The sequence below is a fragment of the Acanthamoeba castellanii genome (assembly GCF_000313135.1).
Source record: "Acanthamoeba castellanii str. Neff unplaced genomic scaffold scf7180000084622, whole genome shotgun sequence".
Lineage (NCBI taxonomy): Eukaryota > Discosea > Longamoebia > Acanthamoebidae > Acanthamoeba > Acanthamoeba castellanii.
Genome location: NW_004457643.1, coordinates 107,272 through 126,767, shown reverse-complemented (window position 1 = coordinate 126,767; position 19,496 = coordinate 107,272). Strand labels below are relative to the sequence as shown.

Genomic DNA, 19,496 nt, shown 5'->3' with positions numbered 1-19,496 from the left:
CTCTCAGAGCTGCGGTGTTCTGAAAAAAAATAAATGTAAATAAATAAAAAATAGGCTCAGCCCTTGCCGCCGTGCGCGATGAGGTGGATGGCGTTGTTGAAGCGTGTGGTCCAGCAGTCGAGGGCGGCGTGTATGAGCTCGGTAAAGCGGGCTGCGGCTGCATTGTCGTCAAGATCGGTTGCGAAGGCGTAGCGCAGGTACTCCAGGTCCTCTGCGCTCTTCAGCTCTGGAATGCCCGTCTGCTCGAGGAGGAATACGGTCAAGTTTAGCAGGCTCGTTCCCATGCTTCATGCGGGGGAGGGGGAATGTACCGACAACATCATAGCAAATAGATTTCTGTTGCACCCACGCGTGTCGTGTTTGGACATAGATGGTGAAGTGTCACTTAGCGGTTTACTCAGTAGTGTTGTCTAGGCATGAACCAGGAGGGGGAGATGCATACATAAATACAGACGCGTGCTTGCGAAGGATGTTGTAGGCGCGGCAAGCAGTTGTAATGAAGAGTGTGAATCCTGTTACAGTGAGTGAACATTCAGTGAGGGAGGCCTTAGTGTTGTCTCCTGTGGCTTCCGGGCGTACCTTCGCTGCCGCGACCGCCCATCACGAAGGCGTGGTCCGGGGTCAGCACGAACGGAGCGCGTTCCCGCTTGAAGCCGAATTTCTTTTTGAAGTTCCCCAGGAAATGGCCCTGTCGCAATTACAGCATTGGTCATGAGCACGTCCCTCGCTCGCAAACCCAAGGGTGTGCTGCGCAGCAGGAGTGTGATAGGAGGCGCGTACGAAGTCGATGTGGAACAGTCGGCCGTCCTTGGTCACCATCACTTCGAAAGAAAGTTGAGCTGGAATGTGAGTTCGGCTACCTTGAAAGAAGAAGAAGAAGAAGAAGAAATGCAGGAGAGGGGGATGAACCGTTGTCGTTGTGTCGATCGCCAATCCCCAGCACATAGGTGGCCACGCAGTACGCCGCACAAGATCGGATGAAGTTTCTCAGCGCCGCGTCCCACTGGTTATGTCGGCCGCATTAGTGCCCACGAAGTGGTATTTGGTTGGTAGTGAAGCGGACCTGTTCTTTGGTGGGGTTGTGCTTGAGCAGCCAGTTCTTGAGCGGGTCCTCCTTGAAGGCGCCTCTGGCCCCGTAGCCCGACTCCTTGGCGACTGCAGCCGTGGTTGCCGAGTTCTGCACGACCTGGGGAATCACCATCAGCGGGAGGCGGCGGAATGCGGAGGGCGGAGGCGGAATGCGGAGGGCAGAGGCGGAATGCGGAGGCGGAATGCGGAATGCGGATGGAGACGGAGGGCGGAGATGGAATGCGGAGGGCGGAGGTGGAACATTGATTATGACAATGTACCATGACAATGTCGATCATCGCGCGAGGGCATGGAGGTGTACCTCAATGAAACCCATGTCCGCCCCGGTGGCAATGCAGCCATAGGGCGTCACACACAGATCGTAGCCCTCGTTTTTCCACATCTTGTCCATGATTCGAAGCATCTGCAGCGTCAACATGTCCTGACGGAGATCGTCGCCACACTATCGTAGTGCAAAACATGGCGATGTTAAATAACTCAATTAAATAAAAGTAAGAGAAATAGAAATAAAGAATAATGACGAGGTTGGTGAACGGACCTTGAAAATGGTGTAGATGGGCGGTCGCGCGGGTTGGGCGTTCTCAAAGACGAGCCACAGCGGCCGCTTCTTGGAGTCCATGAACTTGCACTTGTCTGTGAGGAGATCTGCCACCTCCATGTCCGCCCGCAGCGGCAGCCCAAAGGTGGAGGGCAGCTTGATCACCGCCAGTGCGGCGCTCAGCACCTCGGCCCGCTCCTCTTCCGTCTTGATCGCTTCGTCCTGGGACAGACGAGATGAATGTTGAATGGAGTTCAAGCCCTGATCCGGAGTTAAAAACCCCCCCAACAGTGTGTGGCTTACCTTGATTTTAGTTCCGACGTGGTAGATGGCGTTGAGGGCTTGGTTCTGTCGATGCAGCCGACGACGGTGGGACGGCGAGCCGCGGAGGTAGGCCTCGAGGATGAGGCTGTACCGCTCCGAGATCTCCGGCGCGTGCACCTCCGATCGCAGGTACCAATAGAACGCATTGCCTGGTGGTGTCCGGGTGGTCAGGCTCAAACAACCCAACATGTGAGAGGAAGTGGTCAACAGTCGAACCGATGTGGCGATTCTCGAGGGCTTTCCGCAGCAGGAAACGAACCAGAGCTGGAAGGAAAGTACAAATCGTTGTTCATCAATGCTGTATGTCGCTGTCGGGCTTGAGCGGTGCGAGTGAGATTGAGGAGAGGTACCAGAGTCATGATAGGCTTCATACTTGATGACCTGCACCAACTGGAGGAGGTAGTCGAGCAGCTCATCGTGGGACAAGGCCTCCAGACATTCGACCGCATGATCTCGCACCTGAAACGCGATGAGTACCGGGCACAGTTCACAACGGGAAAAAAGAGTAGTACTTACCTTAGCATCGGGGAACTTGGAGTCGAGAAGCTCCAGGGCCTCGACTGCCGTTGGCTGTCTGAAGAAGCCCAGCAACGAGTGCATCTCCTGAGCTCGCGATCATGCCATTAGTCGTCCGCAGGTACGAGCACGTCTCTCCCTGCGAATGAAGGTATGTGTGTGCGCGTGTGTACCTGGACAGATATGTGGTCGGCATAGTTGACGGCCTGCAAAAACTTCGGCAAGGCGTTGGGCCGCGCCAGACAGTAGCCTGTGTGGCCATTTAGCTCCGATTAGCAGCTGGCTCGTTGACGAGTTTACGCGCGCGACTCGGTCCAAGATCAGCAACAACGACAAAAAAAGGAGGGGAGGGGTATGGGGCTCACCGCGCAGCGTGTTGACGATCTTCTTTTGGGTCGGGGTCAGCCGGTGAAGAGAGTCCATGGCGAGTATCTTCTCCACCTCTTCCACCAGCTCCAGTTCTTCCTCTCCGCCGCCCAGCACCAGGCAAGAATTGCGGTTGGGTCCCTTCGTCTTGCCCGTCGTGCCATCTGTGCCCCAAGGAGCATTATCGCGCCAGCCAGCCAATCAATCAATCAGTGATGGGCCAAGCAGCAGGCAAGGCCTGCGTACCGGTGGGAAAGACGACGGGGAGGGGAAAGGAGTCGAGCTCGAGTGCGAGCTGCGTGGCGTGCGCAAAGCCCGCATTACCCACGCATGTGCCGATCGGGTTGGCCGGTCCTGAAGTGACGCATACGAATTTGTTCGCTCAGCTTAGAAGTAAACAAAGAAAATTATGAGCGACGCATGCGTGGTGGGTGTGTACCGTCCGGCCACATGGAGAGGGTGTGCAAGCCGGACCGTAGTTCGTGCTTGTAGCTGATGTGGGGACACACGTGTGCGTAGCGTACTCAGCGATGTAACAAAAATGGGGCGAAGCGTGGAGTCTAGTACTCGAAGATGTTGAAGTTGGCCCAAGCAAGCGGAATTGCGTCCGTGTCTCTGGCCGTTTTCGCATAGAGGGTGCAGCAAACGCGCGATTCCTGAAAAATGACAACATAACGCGTCCGCACACGCACACTCTATTAGCGCGAAATGACACTCTTGCGAAGAGTGGGCGAGTGGAGTGGTGGTGGACACGCACGCGAGGGACATTCGAGAAGAGTAGATCGTCGAACGTGAGCCACTGCCCCCAGCGCGGGTTGGCAGAACACGGCACGGGCTTTGTGACCGCGTCCTTCACCAGCAGCTGTCCTCCGTAGTACACCCCGACTGCACCCACCGAGCAGTCAACAGATGACCGTCACACACACACAACAAGGCCCGGTGCCGATGCGAGGGAAGGGGCGAACCGTGGACGTAAAGAGAGCCGATGACGTCGTCCGGAGCGAGATCGGGGGAGAACTTCCTCCACGAGGGACAGCCCAATTCGTTGGTCCTCTCCACGCCCATCACTTTGATTCGAAATGGCCGGTTCTCCTGCACGCGCACGGTGTGTCGATATTGTGAGAGCGGATGTACCATGGCGTGTGTGTGTGTGTGTGTGTGTGTGTGTGTGTGTGTGTGTGTGTGTGTGTGTGTGTGTGGTGCGTCCAAGTGTGTACCAGCTCCCACAGGGAGATGTGCGACTTTTGGTCCCACCTCACCAGCTCGCCGGCCATGAGAGCGTGGTCATAGCGCGGCGCGAGGGCCTCCTCTTCATCGTCGACCTGGTCTCCCTCGCAATTCTCCTCCCACTCCGTCGCTTCGCCCGCCTTCACCTCTTGTATCGCTGTCGGCCCTGTCTCCGACTCGCCGACGTCTCTCGTCCCCTCGCTGGCTCCTCCCAAGCGCGGCGAAAATGGTGTCGCACGCACTCGTGGGGTGCGCGGGACGCGGGCGGAGGTCCACCCGGCAGTGGTGGTTGACGACGATGATGCGGAAGCGTCGTCTTGTTTGGGTTTGGCCAGCGCGATGTAGTCCTCCGATCGCTTGAGCAGCACCAGCTTCGGCCAACGCTTACTTTCCACGCATTCCTGAATGTACGCTGATGCCACAATCACCTGATTAGTATTCACTCCCAGCATTCTTACAAGCGCGCAGACAAAGTCAAGTTGGCACCATACCAAAGGCCAGCAACGGGTACTTGCCCACGATGTGTTCCAGCCTGCCCTTGGCTCGTAGCAGGAGGTGCGGGTGCGTCTGGGCGTGGTAGAAGCCGGAGGTCGAGAACAGGGGCAGCTGAAGCAGTCGCTGCAGGAAGGAATCCGCAGTCTCCATTCCCCTATCTGCACTCTCGTCGGAGTTAAAATGCAGTTCACTTGCGTGTGGTGGGTCAAGCAGTACAGCGAGGAGAGAGCACCGTTGGTGACGAGCAGGTTGGTGCTCTTCTTCTCGAGCGGCAGCACGACCCGGATGAGCAGGCGATCGACAGTGGGATTGGGCGCGCCGGACAATCGGATGTTGAGCTCCCCGTCGTCCAATCCTCGCAGTTCTTCGGCCAGCACCACTTCTTTCCTCACTCTGCGTTGCAGCAATGGAAAAAGGAAGTTACCATCAATGTGATTTGCTGTGAATCATGGTGTGTTGGGCGTATTATGGGGACTCACCTGGCCATGGTCTTGCGGAACGCTGAAATCTCATCCTCTACATTGGTCCAACACAGCTTCTGCCCGATCAATCCGCCAATGTCTTTGTTTTCTTTCTTTTCCTGTTTTGCGCGCACGTGTGGGTCGCCCCATGCTTAGCAGGGCACCTTGCTGCTCGAGGCAGCGCCCATATGGGGGAGTGGAGGTACGCACCTCTTTGCTCAGGCTCGGTGTGTCCTCGACCACCCGTAGCTGGGGGAGGATGTAGTGCCTTCTGCACTCGCGAATGTACTCGAGCTTGGACCTAGCGTCATCCCGAGGGGTGGTTGATACCGGTAGAGAAAGGAAAAAGAAAAGAAAAGAAACAACAAAGAAACAAAAAAGACGACGTACAGCACGAGAGCGCCATCGAGGGCGTTTGAGGCAGGAGTGGCCAGACTGTAGCAATGCAGGCGGGAGTCGGGAATGTCCAGACGCGTGAGCACGTTGCCTGCAGTGTCGGTCGGCTTGCATTCCACGATCGTTGTCACCGCCCCCGCCAGCAGCACCTGCAGGTCAAACGGCTCGTCCTGCCCACCAGCCGCAGCACGACACAGTTGTGAACCACATCCAGAACCGACTTTAAAAATCTCTGATGTCGCACCTCGTGGACATCGATGTCGATGACCGGCGGCGACGAAGAGAGATCGGATGACGTAGCACGCCCGGACGTGGTGGCGAGGGGCGAGGTCGGGATCTCATCGCCCGACTGAGTGTGCGCCACGAAGGAGGTGGCCGGCGAGAGGGAAAAGGGCGAGTGGGCGTTGGACGTGCGCGGTGTCGAGGACAGCGATGACGAGGGCGATGAGGGCGGCGACAATTCGAGCGACGACGACGGACTGGCCATGGATAGGGCCGCCACGCTCGGCGGCGGTGTCGCGGTGGGTATGTAGCTGAAGGGCAGTCGCCGCGGGGAGGTGGAGAGGGAAGAGGGAGAGGCGGGCGCCGACGAGGTGGTCATGGCATACGGCCGCATGGGCGGCAGCGGAGCAGGGCCGCGCTCTCGGGGCTTGAGGAAGAGTGAGGGCTGCGATTTGCCCAGCACGCACTGCTCCACGTAGGCACTGCTCGCGACCAGCGCATCCGAGGCGAGTGTCTCTCCGTCGGGCGTTTGCAGCACATAGTGGGCTGCATTCGCTGTCGCGCCCAGCATAAACTGGGGTAGTGTGTGGTGTCGTGAGTGTGACTGTGGAAAACGTTTGACTGTGGAAAAATGTCGACTTATGATTGTTTCCAAATACCTTCATCTTGTTAAAGTTGGAGCGGATGAAGTCGGCTGCTGTGTCGCCCACACCACATTTCAGATCCACCTGTAGCAAAAACAAAGGTCAGTATTACCCTTGAAAATTGGTGTGAGCCGCGATCCAAGCGGAATGTGGAAGGAATGTGTGTGCCAACCAACCTGCGAGCCTGACGGGACGACGAGGGAGATGCCAAAGCGCGAGGGGAGAGCGTTGGAAGGCCGGCGCACGGCATCGGCGCCTCCGGAGGACGAGAGCGGGTCTTTGGAAGGGGACCCGGAGGACTTGAGCTGGCTCTTGGCCGTGATCGCCGACGCCAGGTTGGCCGTGAACACGTCTTCGCCCGGCCGCATCGCCGCCGGCACCATGGGGTCGACCGACAGCGACATGGTCGGCCGGACCGTCGGCACAAAGCCCGCCTTCCCTCCACCACCACCACCCACGCTGCTTGCGGCCCTGGCCACCTCCGCTCTCCCTCCTGTGTGGGTGAGGTGGGTTAGAGAGGTTTTACGTCCGAGCTGGTAAAGAACGAAAGCGATGAACAAAGCGAAGAGTTGGGTTGGTGTGGGGGCGAGTGCCTCTCGCCGGGGTCTTGCTGTCGGCCAGACCGATCGCCGACTGGGTGCGGCCGAGTGCCTTCTCATTCACTGTCGACATAAAGTGAGCAAGAAGGTCGTGGGCACGTTCGTGCGATGAGTGGGAGTGCCAAGGAGATAGGCAGGGGGAGGTAAGTAGCGCACCGTGTGGGAGCGCAAAGGGGCGAGCCGAGGCAGGTGGGACAATCGGGGTAGATGGCGGTGGTTCCTCCTTCTTGTTTTTCGGGCTGCCCTTCTCCTCCTTTCTATTGTTACGACCGAACCCTTTGAACATCTCTCTCGTCAAGGTTCTAGTTTGGGTCGCGAAAAAATTTAGTTTCCTCGTTTTCTCTTCTCAATTAATCTAAATAATAAGAGAAAGAAGGAAATGGAGCCAGAAATTATTTTTTGAGAAAGGGCTTTTCCCGCGTATGGTACAACGGCACATCTTTGGTGGCCGACTGGTTAGTTGGTGCCCTTGTGATACCTTTGGCTTTTGCGTTGGGTTTTGCGTTTGGATGAGCCCGAGTCAGATCCGCTGTCGTCGTCGCTGCCCTCGCTGTCGCCCTTCCCTACCATGAGCAGGTTCTTGCCGCCTTCCCAGGTGCGCATCCCCTTTCTCTCGCGGTTGCCCTCCGCGTCGGGCGCAAGTTCCTGCGGGTTGTGGAGGAGGAAAAGATCATTAGGCTTACTATCGATTGGCTTGAAGGGTTTATGCGTGCCATCGTGTCGTGCGTGTCGTATGACGTGTGTGTCGTGTGTTTCGGCAGTGGTCTCACGTACCCTATCGCGCGCGTTATCGACGTCTCCCTGGCGGACGTTCTTCATGCCGCGCTCGTCTTCGAAGAGGTTCTCCAGCAACTTGACCACGTCGGCCATGTCCGGCCGGTCATCGGGGTTGTGCGCCCAGCACTGGGCAATCAGCTCTGCAAAATTCTGGTAATTACATGATCCAGTGAGTGTGAGTGTCACACGTGAGCTGGGCTCCACTCACATCGTAAAAGTCGCACCTTGGGACAGTGATGAGGGATGGCGGGCCTCTTGCCCTTGATCACATAGCGCGGGACGTCTGGACCGCAGGAAAAGAGAAAGTGATCAGCCGGAGGGGAAATCCATATAGAAAGAGGAGAGAAGAAAAGCTACCCCACTGGCGCTTGAGCTCGGTGTAGGGCTCTCTACGGGAGTAGAGCACCCACAGGACGATGCCAAACGAGTACACGTCGATCTTGGCCGAGTAGGGCTTATGCTCCAGCACCTGATGAAGGGGGGGGGATTTGACGTTAATGTGTGGGAGACACGACATAGACAGATAGCGAGTTTACGGAAGAGCAACAAACCTCGGGAGCCATGTAAAGTGGAGTGCCCAGGGCTGCCGTGTGGTTGAGCAGCTCGCGGACAGTGGTAATGGAGCTAGCGTGGTGCCAGAATGTAAGCAGCAGTAGCAGGAGAGGAAACACCAAAGAGTAAGGCATAGTACCGCGAAGTGCCGAAATCGGCGATCTTACAGGCGACAGGTGACTTGATGGACGAGGAGACCATCAAGAAGTTCTCCGGCTTGATATCACGGTGCAGGACTCCGTTTCTATGTAATAACAGAAATTGGTTAATCGGGACTCTCGCGCCAAAATCAGGAGTTGAGGTTGGGTACCCATGAAGGAAGGAGATGGCCTTGGACATGTCGAGCGCCACCTTGAGCATCAGGAGATAGTTGAAGCTCTTATCGCTGAAGACCAGGTCACCCACGGAACCAAACTTGCATAACTCGGTCACGATGCAACGCTTGCCTTCGACGTGCGAAGCGCCGATGAAGTTCAGTACGTAGGGGCAGCGAAGGCGATTCAAGATGTTCACTTCCCTGCGTAGAGAGAGTGTCAGTTGTACTCGCAATGGGGAGTTGAGAGACGGCGAGCAGCTGTACCTCTTAAACTCTTCGATCTGCTTGGCGTGCATCTGCGAGTTGAGGATCTTGGCTGCCACCTCCTGGCCCCGGTAATCGGCCTTGTACACCGAACCAAAGGAGCCGATACCTGTGTGCGCCACACCACCATATGGCCATCAGTGCCAACTAATCCCATGACGACGGCGCATCGAGCGCAACAAAAAAAGTACTGTTGTGGTACCGATGGGCACAGGGTCGGTCACAATGTCGTTGGGGTCGAGCTTGGCGGAGAGCTCGCCGATGAGCTTGATGCTGATCAAGTGCTTGCCCATGCCCTCGACTTCGAACTTGATCTTGCGTTCGATGCGCGTCGTCATCAGCAACGTGCACGATATGCTCACAGTCACACTCTTGCCCTGCGTAATCAGCAGAGTCAGAAGCTATGTCCACGGCGAACACGATGAACGCTCGCAGTACCGATTTGATGATGCCGGCGCCCGGGTGGAGGCGACAGCGGAGCGTCTCGTCTTCGGCCGGCACGAAGAAGGCGAACTTGCGCGAGGAGTAGCCGTGGTTGGTGATGACGATCACGTCGCGCATCTCCTCGTCGACGGGGCACTTGTCGCTGGGACCCAGGCCGAAGGAGAGGCTCTTGGGCTCGTAGGACAGGTGGAGCTGCTCGAGGTCGGTGAAGGAGAGGTCGCGCGCGAGGCTACTACCGCCGCCCGTTCCACTCCTCGTCGAGTTTGTGCTGCGGCTGTAAATTGTGGAATTCCAGTAATTTAGGTTGGGTGTTGCATAGGAGTCACAAGTCCGTTGCGCAGGAAAAGCACAAAAAGTAAAGAGAAAAGAGAAAACGTACGAGGAAAAGTCGCTCATCTCCATGTCTTCTGTGGAGTAGTCGGACCACTCGGCGGCCAGGAGGAGCTCCTGCTTACGGCCCTTGCGCCAGTAGAGGACGCCGAAGGCGACGAAGAGCAGGACCAGGCAACAGAGGAACAGAAAGGCGGCCGGCAGCGCGACTCCGAGAGCGATGGCCAGGGTGTCATCGGAGCTGCCGGCTCCCGCTACGTTCTGACATTGATCTCCTGCACGCGCCCCAATCAGGTCAGCCCAAGTGTCGCACCTGAGGTTTGGTGATGTTGCAGGCGACGCACCCGAGAAGCCCTCCTGGCATGTGCACTTGCCATCGAGGCACGTTCCTCGGTCGTTGCAAATGATACCGTTCTGAATGCAGGGCACCAGGCTGAACACGGTTTGGTTGTTACACGTGACATCAGACAGCGTCAAAAGGAACCTGCGCCGGACGGCGATGGGAGTCACCTGGTGACACAGCACCAAACTGCTGGTGAGAACCCCTGCTGGGCAGCGGCCCAAAGAAGGAGAACGAGCGAACCGTATAACCCAATGCTTCGGCGATGGCGATCGGTTTGCTGTTGGTCTGCGACCAGATGATGAAGTCAAGCAGGGACGTGGCCTTGCCGCACTCAGTCATGGTCCTGTCGGACACAGGAACAAATTTGTCAACGCAAGGGTCCCTACCCCGCAGCCGGGAGAGAAGTAAGAGGTGGCAAGTCCTTACCTGGTGTGGATGAGGAGGTAGGAGTAGGTGGCCATCGGCCAGGCGTTGGCTGACGCTCCGTCCTGCACGCTTGCTGCAAACTTGCTCGTAAACGCGTCTGCAAACTCGTTAAGTGCCGCGTTGATCGTGACCGGGTTGGCCGTCACGTTATTCCCTGCCTGAATGGGAAACAATGTAATGAGCATTTGGTAATGGTGTCGATCAATTAATTTAGAAAACTGCCATCGCCTCTCGCTTACCTTGTTCTTCATGGTGCCGAATGGGAGTCCCGCCTCCAGTACATCGGCGCTCACGGCGTAACCGAGCGAGTAGGGCGTGTTGCTGATGAGGCTCACCACTTCGCCATTACCCTTGCCGTACTAGCATAGGAAAGGACCATAAAAGTTCTGATTAGATGATGTTACCTTGCTATGTGGCAGGGCACAATACCTTGTAACGGTCACTGGGAATGAAGCCCTTGGCGACGGCGGCCATGCCCGAGATGTTGACCGGTCCCCAGTTGACCAGCTGTTGGTTGCCCACCGACTGGTTGAAGGCCGGGCTGAAAAGGGAGAGCGCCTGCGTGAACACGGACGTGGTGCCGGACCCGTCGAACCGGCCCACGATCACGATGGAGGCGTTGGGCAGGGTGAGGCTCGGGTTGACCGAGGCGATGAGCGGGTCGTTCCACTTCGTGACGGCGCCCATGTAGATCAAGGGCAGGACTTCGCGGGTGAACATGATCGGCACCTGCCCGATGTCTGGAATGTTGTACACCATCACCACCGCCGCAGCAACGGCCGGCAGCATCTGCAGATCGCTGCCCGCGCCTGCATAGTTGGAAGCCTGATGTGTGGAAGAAGATTAGTGAGTGTGCAACCACCCTGGGAGGAAGGTGTCTGGGTGCGCGTTGCGAACCACGAGAGCGGCGTCAGATGCGCCCAGGTCGGTGTTGTAGTTGACGATGTCCGAAATGCCCGTGCTGGAGCCCGTTCCAGTGTAGCTCAGCGCCACGTTCGGGTCCACGTTGGTGAAATACTCCTGGATCCAGGCCTGGTACGTGATCAGCGGCAGGGTGGCCCCGGAGCCAGACAGCACACCTTTATCCAGTTGCGTCAGTCACCGTTTCACTCGAGCCCAGCCATCTCCGAATCTGAATGGCGATCACGTACTGGTGGGAATACTGCGAAGTTTGTTGCACTTGACCTGCCCGAGGGCGTCGGTGGCCCGCTTGAGGACGCTGTAGTGGAGGGTGGCGTAGTTGGAAGCGGACATGGCTGAGACGGCCTGGGCGTTGTACTCAATCCAACCGTACCACTCGAACACCGCTGCGGGAACGTCACACGAGGAAAAGTTGCCCGTCGGCGTGACCAGGTAGTTCATCCACCCCAGCGGCCTGCGGAGTTGATTCCATTGAACACAATTCGTAATTAATTTCTCAATTTAGGGTAGCGGCAGATGGTTGGTACCAGGTGGCAGCGTTGTTGCCATCGACGAGGTTGGCCACCATACTGGCGCTGGCCTTGAAGCTCTTGGCGTTATCAGCCATCAAGCGCTGGACGTTCGCGATCGTAGGAAGCACGTTCTGCTTGTTCTGTTGGCCGATTGATAGTGAGAAAAGCGCGTCAATGATCCCTCCGCTTCGCTTGATCGTACCTGGTTGCGAATCGAGGCGTAGGGCACACCGGACGTGGCGGTCCATGAGGGCAGATCGATGAAGCCGATAGCGCCGGGGGTATTGAGGACGGCGGTCATGACCCCGCTGGCGCCGGTGGCCTGAACGAAGCTGGCCGGCCAAGCGGGCAGGTCGGATACGCCCACCACGTCGGCGAACGCGGTGGAAGAGTTGGCCAGCGCGCGGGTGAAGGCCCGGGTGGTCGGCGTCGCATCGGCCCGCACCACCACCGTGATGGCCGAGCTGGAGGCCGCCAGCTCTGCCCAATAACTGTACGTGGCGTTCGTATTGAGCGCCAAGATCTGGGAATCATTCCTGTTGTTATTATGTGTGCCGCGATCGACATATGAAGTCAGACATAGTCAAATTAAAGCCAACGGTAAAGGGGTTGGGAATTATTTACCAGTGGGTGATGTTGCCGGCGAATATAAGCCCGATCGTCTGCATGTCCAGCTTGACGAGCTGCGTGAGGGTAGACACGCTCGCAGACCCGAGCGAGTTGAGGTTGTAGGGCAGCACCAGCGCGGCGCCGAGCAGGGGCACCGCCACCGTGCCGGAGGGCATGACCGAGGCCTGAAGGTCGTCGATCACCGCGTAGGCGGCGCTCCCATTGCCCACCGCCGTCAGGGCGTCCATATCGCTGCTTCCGGCGAAGTTGTTGCGCACCGCGGTCGTGACAAACCGGTAGGACGAGGCGAGCGAGGCCACGGCCGCCGCCGACTGGGCGCTGCCCCGCCCGGCAAAGGTCACCGTCCCATACGGGTCCGTCTGTCCCCGCACAGCCGGCGCCAGGCCTGTGACACAATATTAATGGCCGACCGGTCGGACAGTAGATTTAATTCACGGCGTGAGTTTTGCCCAATAATATAATGCTGGACGGGGGGGAGAGATGTACACAGACAACAAACAAGCCAAGCCGTAAGGACGTGCAGGAGGAGAGGGGCAGGCTGGGCCATGATTGCAAGGCAGACTTCTGGCTTGGTGGGCCTCCTTGGCACCTGGCCTGATGTTGGTGTTGTGTTGGTGGGTTGGGAGGAACGAGGAAGAATGGCGCCGTATCGCACAGCTGTTGATAATTGACCGATCCACGATCAACTCCGCGAATGCCGTTTGGTTACGCGTACCGATGTGCCGTTTGGTACTGCCGCTTTTATCCTATTGGGCGATGCTTGGTGAATTGGCAAGCTGTTGAGACAGGCCTGACAAGTTGGCTCGGGCCGAGTGGGCTCCACAGCAGTAGAAGCTTTCTTTTTCTTTCACATCCATGGCCGCGAGGACTGCGCTTGAGGACAACAGCCCTGTCACTCAGCCAGACGTCGCCCTCACCACCTTCGCCTCTTCCGGCCTTCTCTTGGCCGATGACGATGCGGCGCCACCGAATGGAGTGGATAGAATTGACGACAACGACGTGGAAGACTCCAAATCCACCTCAACTGCGAAAGGGAAAGATGTCACCACTCCCCAGAGCACCACTTCGCCAACAGAGGGGGCTGAGGACGCACCAGAGACACGGAAAGAGCGCGCGTGGAGGGGCATTCGATCAGCCGGGCGTATCGCGCTCACGGGCACCGCGTTCGGAGCAGACGCCTACCTGTTGCAGGTGACGTCTATGGTAATCCCCATCATGGCGGAGGTGTACCCGCAGACCGACACCGACGCCTCGCTGGTCTCCACGGCCGCCCTGCTCGGGGCCATGCTAGGCCAGCTGCTGTTCGGCTTCATCGCCGACATGGTAGGCCGCCGGATAGGGTTCGCCATCACCATCGGGGTCTTCACGCTGGGCGCCATCGCCAGCAGCGCCGTGGGCAACCGAGCCGTGGTCTACTACCTCCTGGCCCTGTTCCGCCTCGTGGTCGGGTTCGGCGTGGGCGGCGAGTACCCGCTGGCGGCCAGCATCGCCTCGGAAAACGCCGAGGACGCGAACCAGAAGCGCGGTCGGGCCGTGGCCTTCACCTTCGCGATGCAGGGCGTGGGCGCGTTGGCGGTGCCGCTCGTCGCGCTGCTGCTGCTCATCTGGTCGTCGGACCTCGACCTGGTGTGGCGGCTCTGCCTGGGCCTCGGCGCCGTGCCGGGCCTGGTCACGCTGCCCTTCCGCCTGACCATGGCCGAGACCGGGCAGTTCAAAGCCGCCCAGTCCCGTGAGCGACTCCGAGGGTCGCGCTCGCTGTGGCGTCGGGTACAGTGGCGGTGGGTGGTGCTGAAGCGGTACTGGCGCGAGCTGATCGGCACGACGCTGACGTGGCTCCTCTTCGACGCACTGTTCTACGGCAACACACTCTTCACGCCGACGCTGCTTGACTCCATGGGCATGGCCGACGGCGATACGCCGCGCGCCCGGCTGCAGAACCTGGCCGAGCTGTCGCTCATCATCGCTGCCATCGCCCTGCCCGGCTACGTGGTGGCCGTGCTCCTGATCGATCGCATCGGGCGGCGGTATATGCAGCTCCAGGGCTTCCTCCTCATGGCCCTCATCTACGCCGTCATCTCCACCTTCTACGACGACATCTCCGACATCACGCCGCTCTTCCTCCTCCTCTACGGCGCGACGTACTTCTTCGCCAGCTTCGGCCCGAAGATGACCACCTTCGTCATACCGAGCGAGCTCTATCCGACCGAGGTACGCGCCTTCTGCCACGGCATCTCGGCGGCCGCGGGCAAGCTCGGCGCGATCATCGGCACCTACGCCTTCAAGTACATCCTCTCGGCGTCGGGCGTGGCCGTCGTGCTCAATATATGCGCCATGATCGCGGTCGTGGGCCTCTTTGTGACGACCCTCTTCACGCCCGAGACGCGCCTGCTCCGGCTCGCGCACGCCCCGTCGATGTCCGCCCAGGCCCCACCCGACCACATTCGAGCGATGTGGGCCGGTCACGACGCGGCCGCCGCAGACGACGACGACGACGATGAGAGCGATATGCTGGACGACTCCCTGCCCGTGTCCTCGGCCGACTCGCTGGACACGAGCGGAGGTCCCGGGCCGCGAACAGACTCCGACGAACGAGGCGGCACCGAACTGCGGGAGCTGGAGGGTGTCTAGCAAGAATCCGAAACTGTATAATTGTAACTGTTAGCCTAATCGACCGTGATCTAACGCGGACGTACATCTACGCGTTGTTCTACATGTCTTGTCCCGAGGGCGTCAAGTCCCAGCAAAGCTCCAAGGGAGAGGAGTGCGAGAGAAAGGCAGAAGGGAAACGTCTCTGTATGTACATACTCGCGGTGAGATGACGGCCAAGTCAACTCACTTCTCGAACCAGAAGAGGGGCTGGGACTGGGACGATGACGACGGCTCGGACTGCGACTCGGCCAGCGCCCGCAAGAACTCTTCGTCGTAGTCGTCGGCGCCCCCTCGCTGCGTGCTCACGGCGCCGCCGCGAGCAGCGCGGAAGTCCATCGCTCCGAGGCTGTTGTGGCGAAAGTAACGTGGTCGGCCGTCATCGCCTTCGCGGTCGCTTAGTCGCGCCTGGCCCGAGCTGTTTCGCCACTGCCTCCGTCCGCCTTGGCTGTCGCGCTGACTCGCGCTGGCCGGGTTGTATCGTCGCGGGCTGGCGAGGGCCGCTGCAGACTGGGCAGATGCTAGGATTTCGGCCTCCATTTCGTCGGCGCTGACCCCGGAGAGCGGTGCGGATGTGATTCCGCGGTCGTCGCAGTAGTCCTGCTGCAGGAAGGCCGGCACCCGCTTGGCGCAGGCCATTTGGCACTTGGGCAAGGTGCGCGGTGCAAGGTGGGTCCCGTTGCTTTCTCTCTCCGCCTGCTCCCGGACGTATCTTCGGTAGAAGTCCACTACCGTCGGCGTCACGAAGGCGTGTCTGCCAAGGCACGCAATCAAATCGAATGAGAACACGCGACACACGGCACGCACACAGCACACGGTGGGGGAGGTACCGTCGATCAACCGGGCTGAGGAGACAGAGACCATCTAAGCTCCGCACGCGGCTGAGCGCGACGTACGCCTGTCCGGGCGCGAAGACAGAGGCCAAGGAGATCTCGACCCGGTCGAGTGAGAGGCCCTGGCACTTGTGAATGGTCACAGCCCAGGCGAGCTTGAGCGGTATCTGACACCGGGAGCACTCATGCACTTCCCCCTTTTCTCGATGGCGCCCTTGGGCGTACGCAAAAGAGAAGGTAAGCGCGACGCTACGCCTGGATTGAGCACCACACGCCCCCATGCTTAAATAATTGAGATGGCGCACCTGTGAAAACCACAGGCCCCACAATGATCGGCTGCTCGTGGCCGATGAAGCGCACGAGAGGCAGACTGTTGATTCACCACGCCCACAGCACAGGCGTCAGCCAAAGAGTAACAGCAAGTTGAACCTTGAGGAAAATGGCCGTTACCGAAAGTCGGGGTTCTTGCTCTGCTTTTTGAGCCACTTGGCCTGCTTCACGGACTCGTGCAATATGGGCCGTACGGGGAGTCCTGCACATCCACACCTTTCTCATGCTTGTACTTGGTCTGGATCAAGATATCCTCAAACTCGTCTGTGTGTCGGTCGGTCGGTTCAGAAAGTTAGACCTCCAGAGACACGCTCACGCCAATGCAATGTAAAAACAGTACCCGCGGTCGCCCAACCGAGCACAACGCCTCGCGAGCCGTTCACCAGCTTGGAGGTCAGGTTTCGGATGAGCATCACCTGCGCGGCTGCAAGCATTGGCAATCTTGGTTAGGAGCAGCGGTCGGCGTGATTCAACACAGGGCACAACAAGGGGATGGAGAAGCAAGACCGCTACGCACCCTCTTTGAGTTCGAGGGCTTCGAGGGCGCTGCAGCTCTGATGGAGCCACTGCGTAAGGATCTTTCGGGGTCCGGTGGCTGCGGGCAGCTTGTCCTTGGCCAGGTACTGACAGGAGTCGCCGTCGAGCTCGTCCATGTGTGTTTGGTTGATGGCGTCCACCTGCTGATTGGTCGGATGCAGCTTCGTGGGCAGGATGTCCAAGTCGTCCTCAAACCTTCGCCCCACGCATCTGTGTACACCGCAGAAATGTGTGTCATTATTATCGCTCATATTGGTCGCCTTCTTGGTCTTTAGGGCATCAAACGTACTCGTTGAGAATACGTCTGGATTCGTCGGAGCAGGCGCCCTGTCTGATCTCATTCAGGATACCCTGAAACCTGTAGTGCGAACACGATTCACCTCGTTGAGAATTGACCGGGCAGAAGAGAGCAGGGCGCGTACCGTTCGTCCTTTTGGCGGAAGACCTTGGAGAGCTGCACAACAACGTCAATGCATGACTGCCAGGACTCAGCGTTAAACGCGAAGGCTTGGCTCATGCTCATTCGTTTGTTTCTATTACACACAGCAAGTTAGACATCATCTCGACGTGCGGCAGCGCACCCAAGTGGTGTGTACGTTTTGTCGAGCACTGGCGGGAGCTGTTCCGACGAGACAGAAATATGCGGGGAAGGAAGAGAACGTGAGTAAAGGTGAGCACTCCGATGGTGGAGCGTTAGGTGCAGAGTACCTGAAAGAAGTCACCGCAGCAAATAAGCTGGATGCCTCCGAATGGCTTCTCCTTCGCGGGCACCTTCTTCCAGTTGCGGACTCTTCGCGCGATGTACTCTAGCTGGTCGAACAGGTCCGACTTGATCTGAGGCTGCAGTGTCAGTTTTGGTTCGAGTCGTCGGCGCAGGCATGCAGGAAAAAAGCGGGTACCATGCTTATTTCATCGATGATGAGCACTCGCGTTTGCTTGTACTCTTTTCGTTTGCCGAAGGCGCGGCCCAGCATCACCTTGATTCCCTCGTTCCCCAGGCCAACGCCCGCCCACTTGTGCAGGGTCATGCCGTCGATGTTGATCGCAGCCACACCTGCACTCACCACGATCCGATAACGAATACAGTCGCACTAATTACATTCAGCAAGTCGGGAGTGTGCGGTGGTATGTGCGTGTGCGTGTCACGTACCCGTAGAAGCGGTGACGGCCACAGCTTCGGGGCCGTGCTTGAGACGTAGGCGTTCGATCATCTGGCGGAGTAAGAAGGACTTGCCGGTGCCGGCACTGCCGGTGAGGAACATGGAATAGCCACGCTCGGCCAAATCCAGCGCTCGCTGTTGCTGTTCGCTCAGGCAGGTCACGCCAGCGTCCTCGTCGGGCTCTCCCAGCACGGACGAAGATGCCCTCGTGTAGGTGATTGGCGCCGACGATGATGATGACGAAGACGAAGACGATGAGAAAGACGGCACAGGGCGTGGGCTTTGCCGTGATGGGCTCGACACGTGGGCCGATCGCGTTGAGGAGATGGAGGGAGTGGTGAAAGAGGAAGATGAGGAAGAGGTGGACGTAGATGTAGATGTAGGTGCAGCTGAAGAAGGAGCTATATTCGGCCTGGCGCCCTTCGATTCGGCGCGAGTAAGGTCGAGTGCGGTGCAGAGGTTGAGGAGGCAGTCGATGGCCTTCTCGGTGCTGCCCGCCACCTCGCCCAGGGTGTGCTCGATGACCTGCGCTGATGTGCCCGGAAACATGTCCTGCAGCATTCGCACAACCTCACTCGCTTCTCCCACCACTTGCGCCTCCTGGTCGGCCTGCTGTTCCTGGCCCTGTTGATTCTCTTCCACACACAGCTCTTCCTTCTCCTTCTCCTTCTCCTTCTCCTTCTCCTTCTCCTTCTCCTTCTCCTCCTTCTTCTCCTTCGGTTCCAGTCTCGCTTCCAGCACCTCGCCGTTCTCCCTCTGCGCTTGGTCGACCTCCACATGCGTTCCCGCGCTCTCGCGAGTCGTCGTCGTGGTCTCTTCGACAACTTCCTGCTTCACGAGCAATGGCGGTGCGGCCACGCCCTTCTCGTCGTCCAGCTCCGTCTCGGTAGTACTGCAGCTCTCATTCTTGTTCCTCTTGCTGTGTTCGGGCTGCTTCCTCCTGTTTCTGCGCTTCCGCTTGCGTCGTCGCTTCAGGGTGCCCTCTTCTTCATCTCGCGGCCTTTCCATCGTCTCTGCGGGCTCGTACCCGACGACTTGCAGCTGCTGCCTGAGATCGCGGTTGGTGGACTCGAGACGCGCAATCCGTTCTTCCTTCTCCTGCGCCATCTGCCGCAGCTCCTCGATTTTTCGTAGCGCCCATTCGAGCCGCTGCGCATCCCCCTCTTGACTCGCCCCACCAGTAGCGACTCCTTGTTGTGTAGGAGGTGGGGCTGCACTGCTTGGTCCGACCTCATCTGCGGGCTCCTGCTTCAATCGTTTTGGGCTGGCATCATCGACACCAAGATCGGCTCCCAGTTCGTTGTCCTCCCCCCTGCGCTTTCTGCCCTGCCCCTCTTTCTCCGCCTCGTCTTCCATCCCACGTAACTTACGATGCAGAAGGGCCAGCAAATCGTAAATGAACGATGTCATTCCATGTGCTCACCACCGTTACAGAACCCACACCAATCACCCACAATCCCGCCTTTTTTCTAAACCTGTTTCGAATTTTTGAGAGCAGTCGGCATAAAATGTTTGGTATGTGCGCCGAAAGGTGGAAGGCAACGCTATCGTTCGTGTCCCTGCGCTGAACTCGGCAAAGCACAGCACAGCACAGCACA

General features: G+C 58.5%; 4 protein-coding genes across 4 annotated transcripts; 1 reads left to right on the top strand and 3 right to left on the bottom strand.

The window, feature by feature from the left end:
* Positions 1–56: 56 nt before the first annotated feature.
* Positions 57–6,682, bottom strand: ACA1_360410 (phosphoinositide 3kinase family, accessory domain (pik domain) domain containing protein; the record flags this gene model as incomplete). Its single annotated transcript, XM_004352450.1, has 27 exons — positions 57–285; positions 455–512; positions 580–688; positions 781–821; positions 910–1,003; positions 1,064–1,177; positions 1,391–1,531; positions 1,628–1,888; positions 1,931–2,100; positions 2,302–2,410; positions 2,468–2,554; positions 2,641–2,717; positions 2,833–2,997; positions 3,080–3,187; positions 3,273–3,325; positions 3,401–3,489; positions 3,600–3,718; positions 3,799–3,925; positions 4,051–4,461; positions 4,547–4,713; positions 4,788–4,948; positions 5,035–5,135; positions 5,227–5,317; positions 5,407–5,582; positions 5,657–6,208; positions 6,294–6,362; positions 6,455–6,682. 27 exons carry the CDS (start codon positions 6,680–6,682, stop codon positions 57–59), a joined length of 4,107 nt encoding a protein of 1,368 aa, XP_004352502.1.
* A 651-nt stretch (positions 6,683–7,333) lies between these two features.
* Positions 7,334–12,939, bottom strand: ACA1_360400 (phosphate ABC transporter, phosphatebinding protein PstS, putative; the record flags this gene model as incomplete). Its single annotated transcript, XM_004352449.1, has 22 exons — positions 7,334–7,522; positions 7,652–7,780; positions 7,879–7,937; positions 8,012–8,123; positions 8,206–8,278; positions 8,346–8,450; positions 8,517–8,723; positions 8,787–8,895; positions 8,989–9,163; positions 9,225–9,498; positions 9,610–9,835; positions 9,905–10,070; positions 10,144–10,246; positions 10,330–10,487; positions 10,569–10,679; positions 10,759–11,154; positions 11,227–11,408; positions 11,481–11,704; positions 11,778–11,902; positions 11,965–12,298; positions 12,387–12,751; positions 12,910–12,939. The coding sequence occupies 22 exons, from the start codon at positions 12,937–12,939 to the stop codon at positions 7,334–7,336; spliced, it is 3,852 nt and encodes a 1,283-aa protein (XP_004352501.1).
* Positions 12,940–13,247: 308 nt separating this feature from the next.
* Positions 13,248–15,020, top strand: ACA1_360390 (transporter, major facilitator superfamily superfamily protein; the record flags this gene model as incomplete). The annotated part of the gene is made up of 1 exon (XM_004352448.1): positions 13,248–15,020. One exon carries the CDS (start codon positions 13,248–13,250, stop codon positions 15,018–15,020), a length of 1,773 nt encoding a protein of 590 aa, XP_004352500.1.
* A 204-nt stretch (positions 15,021–15,224) lies between these two features.
* ACA1_360380 (DNA repair and recombination protein pif1, putative) lies at positions 15,225–19,005 on the bottom strand (the record flags this gene model as incomplete). The annotated part of the gene is given in 13 exon segments (XM_004352447.1): positions 15,225–15,792; positions 15,935–16,085; positions 16,177–16,241; positions 16,322–16,403; positions 16,418–16,465; positions 16,542–16,625; positions 16,719–16,948; positions 17,028–17,096; positions 17,161–17,271; positions 17,335–17,357; positions 17,447–17,578; positions 17,638–17,792; positions 17,889–19,005. The coding sequence occupies 13 exon segments, from the start codon at positions 19,003–19,005 to the stop codon at positions 15,225–15,227; spliced, it is 2,835 nt and encodes a 944-aa protein (XP_004352499.1).
* Between the last annotated feature and the right edge of the window lie 491 nt (positions 19,006–19,496).